General features: G+C 43.7%; 1 protein-coding gene across 1 annotated transcript in view; it reads left to right on the forward strand. All coding sequences in view use genetic code 11, as the record gives it.

The window, feature by feature from the left end:
* Positions 1–647: 647 nt before the first annotated feature.
* EGR_07492 (Breast carcinoma-amplified sequence protein) overlaps positions 648–9847 on the forward strand; it is a gene marked incomplete at both ends in the record, with an annotated part of 21466 nt that continues 12266 nt past the window's right edge. Inside the window, 11 exons of the mRNA XM_024496741.1 lie at positions 648–799; positions 1889–2087; positions 2124–2202; positions 2240–2300; positions 2334–2548; positions 2618–2703; positions 2830–2916; positions 4411–4905; positions 6262–6441; positions 6527–6935; positions 9366–9552. Coding sequence (XP_024348812.1) covers positions 648–799; positions 1889–2087; positions 2124–2202; positions 2240–2300; positions 2334–2548; positions 2618–2703; positions 2830–2916; positions 4411–4905; positions 6262–6441; positions 6527–6935; positions 9366–9552 — 2150 coding nt within the window. The remainder of the gene's footprint in view (positions 800–1888; positions 2088–2123; positions 2203–2239; positions 2301–2333; positions 2549–2617; positions 2704–2829; positions 2917–4410; positions 4906–6261; positions 6442–6526; positions 6936–9365; positions 9553–9847) is intronic.

Raw genomic sequence — 9847 nt, forward strand, 5'->3', positions numbered from 1 at the left:
CTTGGAACTGTTGAGGAGGTTGCACAGTACATAAAGCTTAAGCATGTTTTGTGTATCTCGTACAGAAGGCGTAGGGAACCATTGCCTCCGTCAGTATGAGTTCAATAAAATCTGAGCAAATTTAAGTACCTACCAGTTGCACAGGCCTATGGAAATGTGCGCGAGTACTTTTTGATCAGACTCAGGACCAGCCAATCACTCAGTTGGAATAACAGGTCAAACGATGTTAAGAAAGAAAAACTTTGCAAAATAATGTAATGCAAATTTGATACGGTGGTAGTTTAACTCGCGGTTTTGGTGAAGAGCCACTTTTGGTCGTTGAACCACGCCGGGTGGGCTGGCCATCGGGCTATGACTGTAGCTTAAATACCCTCTCAGTTACTGAATATATAAATTCTTCCCGAGTACTATGCCTCTTTTCGTCCTCAAAGAAGTCTCGGGGCGCTACAGTAGGACCTCATGCCACTTCAAAACCTACACATGGAACCAACATTGGAGCTTCATGTGCAAAACAGACGCTTGGAAGATCACAATTATATAGAGGTGCAAAGACCTACAACTAAAATAATGGTTTGTAGTGATTTCTTACCCCAGTTAACCGTATTTTTGGATTGGGGTACAATTAGTTTACAGCAGTTTGTTCTGTCATGCTCTCATTATTTAGCTCTTTGTTCGATTACGCAGATGGTCAAGTGTACACCGGTTCGACGTCTGCTCGGCGGCGTGGCTTCCGGACATTTAGTTTGCTACTACGGCTTCTTGCGGCCTCAGAGAAGACTCAAGAAGCTTCCATAAATTGGTAGCAAATGTTAGGCTGCAGTACTTTGGCCTGTTACAACTTCAGGTAAGAAGGGGTACGCCACCTCATTTATTGCCTTTATGAGGTTGGTAATATTTTCGGGTTCAGCAGTAAAACAAAGCACGACAAAACATTAATAAAAGGTATTCAGCAAAATAGAGTTTAAACTTGAGTTATTTACCCACATACTTCAAAATGCGGACTAATTTTGTGTATACCCGAATAATGTATTTAGCCTGTCTTTAAATAACAATTAAATACATGAGTTTTTAATAACTTTTACAACCAGCTATGCAAAGCTACCCATAAGTGGAGCAATAACATAGCCTCCGATAACTCAGTAATAATAATATTTTTAAGTTTTCTATTCAACGCAGCGCGGGTCTTAAATTTATCTTTCCGGTCAGCTGATTCCTGTGTAGTGTTAGGCTGAGATATCATGTCTATTTGTGGCGTTTTATCGTCCCAATTTACATGTTTACTTATGAAATGAGGTTATCAACCGTTTGTACTACTTAAGCTTCTTGTTTTGTGTTATTTAGTGCATTGGCACTCCTTTTTCCAACCGGCTGTTGCAGTAATTACAGAAGAACTCGAGATTTGAAGCATGTTCACTAGAATGCTATCCAAATACCTATTTTGGTAATTTTTGCTAAGGGTGAAAGTCCCACGTATACTTTCTTCTAACGTCTGTTGTACTTTGATAGTATCTAGTTTGCATACCCTCTAACTCTTGGTTCATATTTTTTGTTATTGATTAATCACGATTTTCGTATAAACGTCCATCCTTGGTTTAAATTCTACCGACAATGAGATAAGTCATAATTCAATTATCCTGTATATACCTCTTTGTAATTTGGTTTCTTAAACCCATTTAAAAATTGTGCATTTTGGGTAACCTTACTGTCCCCTGTATTTGCTCTCTTTTATAGATATTAAACGCAAAGCTTGGCGAAGTACTGATTTACAAGTTTTTGTCTGGATAAATTTTATTCCTTCAAGGGTTTCGTCGATATGCAACCTTTGTTTACTGTTCCAGTAGAGAAGTATAGGTGGGTTCGACAGGTTGTAGTAATCAGTTATATACAGTGAGAAAAACTTGATGGAGAGCGTTCGTGATATTCTCACTGACTGCTTACCCACAACCTCCCCGATGCCGGATCCCTCTCAAGAGCTTGTTGTCTGGGCCAATTTTGAGAATTTTTCCTCTTCCTTCCTGGGAAGTGAGAAAATATCCTTTCTTCTCCTTATAAGCACTAATCATGGATTTTACATTTGGGCCATAGTGGTGCGCTATTTATGTTAACTCATAAACTTTCTTCAGAATAATGGACAGGCATCACTGTTACTTTCATGCGTGGGGCTCTATGCTCTTGGAGCCAAACTCTTGACTGATCCCCATGGTAGGTTTTTTCCCAATTTGATACGTCTCATCACTAGCTGAATTCATCGATTACAAAAAGGATTCACGTCCCCTTATTGCAATATGCAGCGAGCAAAGGTAAGTTCTTTCAATGAGTCGACTTTCTTTTAGTAATTCCAAATGGAACGTTTACTTTACTTCTCTTCTCACCGGTGCTATTGTGGTCAACTACTCCTCCCCATCCTATGTTTCCTCCCTCGAGGCTAATCGACGGTTTTTACTCTTTTTTGCTCATCAATTCTCTTACAGATTTGTGCTTGTGAATCGTGTTGATTGCATTTCCGTTCTGTCAGCTCACACTCTCCTGGAACTGTTTACTGTCGGATGTAAGTGTTCTAGATGACCCTCATCTATAAACTCCACTTCAAGTCATTAGTCTTATTGTTCTTTTTAAGATATAAAAACGATTAGCAAATCAATGCTAGCCAAGAGTCTCCCCGTCGCTTTGGGCACCCGGTGGTTAGCTTTCCCTGATGTTCGGGTAATTCTTTTGGTTTAATGAAAACTGCTACCTTCCTTCAATAGTTTATTGAATTCTCCTCCCCTCGAGGAGCTATGCGCATTCACATTATTCCCATTTTCTGTTTACGTTTTTTGATTTTTCAAGCCAATCTATCATCACATGTCTCGATGTGGTGATGCAAGTGACGATTCATCAAAACCCGTTGCCACGACTGTGCTCAATGTAAACAAAGTAAGCTAGTTCTTCCCTTGTCTTCGATTTGTGCTAAAAGAGTTGCTTCTTCCCTATTTAATTTTCAAACCGGGAAACTGTCTGCGCTTTATTTTAACTCCCAAAAGGATGTATTTTTTTGCAATAAGTGCTTATTTTGACGCAAAGTAATTGGAGTTGAAAGGCTTCGTACAGCGCATAAGGCCACGCAACCTCAGAGGTCAGACAAATCCAATCATAGGCATGTGGACTTTTTAAAAATTCGTCGTTAACCCTCTTCCTTTGGTGTGGCTGTACTCAACAAATCTATCATGTGTTTCAATGTCAGCAGAAGGGGGTGGCTATCTTTGTATCATGGAGTAGTCTTAGGCTTTGCTTGGAAAGGCTTTCTAACACGAATTGTGACGCCTTTTGCACTTCAATGCAACACTGTCAGCACTTACCGCCAGAATATGCTGGATCATTTATTAGCATATAAAAACTAAATGAAGGAGTCCGATGCCTTGTTAAGATCCTTTGATGCATTTAACCGGCGAATTTTTAAGCGGGCATTATAGATTGCCTGATGTATTGCACTTTGATCAATCCGTTTACTGCACTTTACCTCCAGTTTCTTCATCTGATATGTTCCCGCAAATTTCTTAATGTTTTTGCAACCACAGTTTTAGAGGAAAATTGACCACTGCAGGCCGAATACTTTATTGCTCTATTATGGTGCCAATGCTTGCTCTACCGAACCGGGTGTAGTATTATAGTCAAAACAAAAACTTGTTACTACATCTACTTTATTGTTCTAACATCAACCACCTTTGTTTGGGACACGATTTGGTGAGATTAATTATTTATCATAAACTGAGATGTAGCATATGCATTTTTTGACGTCGGACGCAGATAAGAATGTCCAAGCGTCACACGTGTCTTGCAATCGTTTCAACGTGTCTAGAATGACCTATTTACGACGATATTTCACTAACTTTTGTAGGCGCCATGTGAGTTCGTTCAACTGTTACGTAAATTACATCCAGGTTGAGCTTCAAGGTAGAAACTGATTCTTAATGTGGCTATCGGTTAATCTGATAGCTAAGCTTCTGTCGTTTGAATTTGCCAGCTATATAGCCTTATTGGGATATCGCTGCTTCCATTTGGCTACAGAAAACGTTTCCCTAGTCTAGTTAGTTAACCAGCCATCATGCAGATTTAATTAACAATGCCACCACTGCGCCGGACCACCTAACTTTTATAGTAAATAAACGATCTCTATGGTTCAGTCTAATCTAATTCAGTCGATACGGGCGACTTTAAGACACGATTTTGAGCCACTTTTATCTGTAAAGGAAGAATATCAATCAACTTGTTCATCGCCCACTCTTGATGTCGTGCAAGGCAGTTGAGAATAATACCGGCATCTCAAATCCACTTATGTGAAATGCAGCCACATCCTCAATAAACTCCAATATATAGCAGCCCAGTATTTTCAGTTGCTTGACTTTTTTTCCCTATGTATGGATATTGCAGCGCTTTTGGGACGGTCTATCGGCGCTAGCAAGCAGTGTATCAATAGGTTCGTCCAATCCGCACACCCGCTGTCCCCTCTCCATGGAGTGCCAGTCAATGGAGGCCACGGGTGATCCTTCCCCATCCTCCTCCACTGCGAGCTACGTCTCCGTGGTGGACCTAGTTCGCCTCTCTGAAAACTACAGTGCCTTTGAGAACCAGAAGCTGCTCAGTTCGCCTGCCTCTGAGGCGGAGACCAATCAGGAGGCTCAGATGCAGATGGAACAGCAATATGTTTTGGGCGCTGTGCCGACTTACTCCGTCTTGCAGCACCCGCATGTCTGCTCCACACTGAAGCGCCATCCCTGCCATCACTGTCACTCCCAGCGGCAGATGCATCAGGGTCAGCAGACAATGGTGGGGGGAGTGGAAGAAGAGGTTCTGCTCACCCACAAGAGTGCCTCCATCAATGTCCATGACTTCGCTGACAACGGCGCTCTTGTGGCTCATTTTCTGGTAAGACAATTTTCGTTTCCTTGTGGACAATCTGACATGTTTTTAAAGCCTTACTATTTACGTTATTTATGTGAAGGCGACATCTGTAGTTTGGAAATGAGGGGATATTAAAGAAAGTCAGACAGTTCTCTTACAAGATTTAGTTAAGCAAATATTTTCTTTCGCAGTGATGCATTGAATTTAAGATAAATGCTGCTGTCAGGATGGGTTAGCTTCAGTCTTTTTTAAGTCAGACTTAACCAGAAGGTAAGGTCACTGTTTGTGTGCCTTTTTTGCCTGGAGTGGAAGATGTTAACGTGTCTGGTACCACGGTCTCAGGGGAGGGTAGATCTCCACGCTTAAAAGAATATACGTTTCAGCGAAAGTTATAGTGTTGGAAACGCAGAATGGGATTACGATTGGACCATGAGCATCCTTTCCTACTTTTACGCCGATGCTGTTTAACGTGGGTGGCGGTACCCCATCAAGACCTGCACTTTCCTCCACTTGGTTGTGAATGGCTTAAATTGCTCTGTAAACGTGAGATTACTTGCTAATCTTTATGCCCTTTTGACCCCAACTAGCGTTCTGCTTATTGTGGTCAGCTGGACCCGGTCAACACATAACCTCGTCTGGTTTTTGAGTGCCTAAGTTTGTGGTAAGAGAAGAATCCCCTCAAATTCCTACTATCCAGGCACCCTTGACTATGCGTCTGGCTTGCTTTATGTGGTAACTCGAATTAATAAACCAATCCTGCTCGGCCTACACATTCGTTTTACTTAAGAATCCGATGCGTTCCAGGGTCGTGTTGATCTTCGGTTTTGGATAGCCCAAGTAGATGGTTTGTATCCCGCCTATTTGGATATGAACATGAACTTCCCTTAAGGGGAGCCTTCTCGTGTCGTGTAACCACGTGTGATCACGCGTAGCGTCACTTTTGATGCCCAGGTCATTGTGCTTCTCTGAAACGGGGGGGGGGGGTAGTTCCGACACGGTACGCCGTTGATTACAGGGTTTGTTCGTATCGCGTCTCATTCGTATAATCCTGAAAAAAGGCGTGGATTTTGTCTTAGTACCTTTTCTATCACCGCATCCGACAAAAAGCACGTTCACTTGGGGATGGAACGTTTGGTACTTCTAAGTAAAAAATGCAATTATTCCTTAAATCAAAAAATCCAACGTTCATTTTGTTGTTTTGGTCTCAGGAAAACTGTTTACAACACGATTTATAGCAAAGTCTTGTTACATACTGATAAAGAACACATATAACATGTATGTGATGCTTGTAGTAAGCTTGTTTTGTATGCTGTGCGGAGGATCACATTGGCCCTTTGCGAGAGGATTGAGCCGATAATAAGTGGTTATTACGTGTGTTAGGCACACCGGTGGGCGAACGTGGGGTACCTGGCGTTCGATTCGACAGGTTCATTACTCTTCACTGCCTGCTCGCAAGGTCACGCCTTCCACGTGTTCCGTATCTCCAACCATCCCCAGGATTCGCGCGAGACCGCCGTTCACCACCTCTACATCCTCAATCGTGGCTCCACTCCTTGCGAGGTGAGTGAAGTCTCTCTCTGGGGTCCTGTTATCTATGTACCGTCCATCCGCTCGTTTGACATTGTTCTTGTACTCATTTCTGCAGACAATTGACGCTTGCTTCTCGCCTGATTCGCGATGGCTCGCAGTGAGCACCAATCACGGCACCACCCACGTCTTTCCCATTACCCCTTATGGCGGTCCCATCACAGTGCGGACGCACAAGCGCTCTCGGGTGGTAAATCGGACCTCGAGGTACCATAGATCTTCGGGACTGGAAGAGTATCATCTCACGCGACCTCAGCCCTCGCGCGGTGTGGAGCCCTCCGTTATTGCTTCCTCCTCAGTCTCCTCCGCCTCTGCGTCTGTTGGGAGCGAGTTGAATTGGGGAAGCACGGGGTGTCGAGCGGCCGCAACAGCTACTGGTGCGGGCATATCTGACCTCATTCCAACTTGCCGTGGTCGATTTGGTGGTGTGGACCATACCACCAGTCCTAGAGAGTCTCCGATCAAGGGTGAAACCTATTGTTTCATACACTTACTCTCTTAATCACATTTCTTGTAGTTTCCACTTATTCGTCCGATTTTTTACGGAAATTCAACTCGTCTTGAAAACCCTTACTTGATTAGTCCATGCTACGCCTACATTTAGTCAAATTGGAGGCAAAAATTAGGAAATTTTGTTTAAATCTTACCTCAATTCTCGAACATTCCGTAAATATGCTAGCTTGGCTGAATCCCTAACCCTTTTCAACCACTTTCATTACATTGGTTTTAAGTAAAATATCCGACTTTTACTCAGAAGTAGTTGGATTGTGTGCTCGCATCAGAAAGGAGCAGTCATTCTAAGGGTCTTCTCGTTATATGAGCCTCAAACCTCATTCCAGCCTCTAGGTTAATCTTGAAGGTCTTCCTTTCTAGTTGTTTCATCAACTTGAGATTATCTTCGGACCAAGAGTAATCTGCATCCATTGCATTGTTTTAAACTCAACTAAACTACAAAACGGTTTGTAAATGTATTTTGTCAGGGTCTATTTCACTGAAACACCGCGCTTTCGTGTGGATTTTCCGAACTGTCTCTCTACTACGTACTTCCACATGCACACTGGAAAGGGAGAGCGCTTAGGTTACTGACACCACCATAGGCACTACATCCAATTTTAGTTGTTGGTTGCGCGCCAGAGAGAGGGGAGGGCGCAATTTGCTCTACTTTGTTTGACTGTTGATTAAGACATCAATGGCGAAGAATTAATCCGTTTTCAGCCTTTCGATTCGAGTGTGAAAGTTGTCCCCGGACAGCAAATCATTATCAACATCTTGCTCATAGACGCCTGTGTGTATCGGTCCTCTATGGTCATGCAAAGAAGAAGACCGGGAGTGCAGGAATGCACGCCTGGGTGAGTACTGGCTTTGTGCCCATGCCTATGTGCATGTTGGCACCGAGTTCCCACGAATTCTTCCACCTTCATTTAAAAATTGCACATTCACATGCGCACACTGGTATTCCGCCCTTTAGCAATCTGTGCTGCACACTAGCAACGGTGCTCGTGTTCCACGCTCTACTCTTCTTGGATTGTTTGTGCATCTTGTGGCTCCAAATGCTGTGTCCTTGTAGGGTATTTAATCCACCAGATCATGCATGTGTGTACTAATCGGTTGTACTGAAGTCACGTAGTACACTCGTGGGTGCTGTTTATTTTTTATGTCCGGCCAGTATTTCTGATAACCTTTTTTCTACCGTTTTATATTCATTGCTGACCTTCGATGACAAAAAATTGGATCACTTTTCTGTGAGGTCACATATACGTCACGCTCTGACTTCATTTTAAGGCCGATGACACAACCATGTGAAGTGCGTTTTCAATCCGTCAAAATAGATGCAGCATGTTTATAATCTAATTGTTAATACCGTGTTGCTTGGCTTTCCTACACAGTTTTTAAATCGTTCACTTTTGGAGTGCAAGTGTAGGTGTAATGGTAGGACAAGGAAGCATCCTCCAGGCCGTGGCAGTCAACTTTCTTCCAACACCCTGGCACCGAACGTAGTAAAGTGCAACTGACACGTGGGTAAACACTTTCACCGGCCTTTTTCCTTTAAATCGTGAATGTTTAGTGGTGGATCATCTTTACCACTCGTCCAATAGTTGGATAACGAGATGGTCCTTGTGAGGCAACCTAGCTGGCCGTCTGATTTGACTCACTGTTTGAGACGAATTTGTTATTCTTGACGAAGATTAATGCTACGGTTTTGGGGAGGATGTGTTGAATATCATTGGCTGTTTTGTCACCCACGTGCCCAAACCCTGAACGCTGACACCGCAGAGAGGGAGAAGGGGCTGCTAGAGTTGGGGAGGCTTTAATGATCGTATTGTCAACCCTGCGGTTGGTACGATGAATTAACCAATATGGACTACTACAGCGAAAACTACACCTTCTTGTGCTACCTCTACCATTCACTGTTTCGCTCTATGTGTGTATGTGTGCGTGTGTCATAGTACAGACGATGGATAGTTTTCCCTTACCTTATTTTTCTAACCCTACTAGCCTAAAGTGCAATTCTGATTGCCCTACCCAGAGTCGGAAAATCCTGTACTTTTGAAGTCGCACTATACATGGGAGAGCAAAACTGCTGATCTTTCGACTTTGAACCGTGTTTAAATGTAGCTTAGAATGGTTGCATGTCCCCGTGACGCGATCCATTCTTAGTCCTGGCTCCAGTAAGACCTGCAACCAAACTGGACCATTTCAAACTACTTTTGTCTGTTTGATAGGCCTCCTGTTTCTGTATTCCGTTGGTGCACTTGATTTCAAGCTGTCTAGCAGCTTGCTCGGTTATTTTATGATCACCCAGTCTCAGCCAACTGTCATTTTGTCAGCCGGCTGGTTCACCGGCCTGGATGGGGGAATGGGATTTACTTTGACCTCCTCGCTTCCCCCATCCACAGATCAATGCACATGCTCACCGAACGCGGTGTACAACACAACGAACCCGCGACTACCACCGTACCCCGAACCCTGCGAGCTGCAACCGGAGGCGCGTCTACGTCCACGCATGCCCTCGCACTCCACTGCCTCGGGCTACACCGCTGCTGCGATCAATGCTGCCACTGCCTCCTCCGCTGTCCTTGCGGGGTTAGTCCGCCTTCCCTCCTCCACACTTGTCATCACCTCTTGGCTCTTTGCAGGTTCAGGGTTGACTGTTCTCTCCAATAGAGCATCGCGGAGGCGGTTAGTCTATCTGGCAAACGCTTTGCGAGTAGAAAGGCTCATGTGATGTGTACCTGTCGCTTTACCTTCGCTGGTCCACTTTGGAATCACTATTGGTGTGAAATGTCGATAGGTTCATTAGTCTGCAACATTTTACGTCATGTGTTCTCTCCAGCTAGACCATTTGTGAATTCCTGTCTGGGTGGTTTATTAAAATGCA

Source organism: Echinococcus granulosus (assembly GCF_000524195.1).
Source record: "Echinococcus granulosus chromosome Unknown EG_S00079, whole genome shotgun sequence".
In the NCBI taxonomy this organism is placed as follows: domain Eukaryota; kingdom Metazoa; phylum Platyhelminthes; class Cestoda; order Cyclophyllidea; family Taeniidae; genus Echinococcus; species Echinococcus granulosus.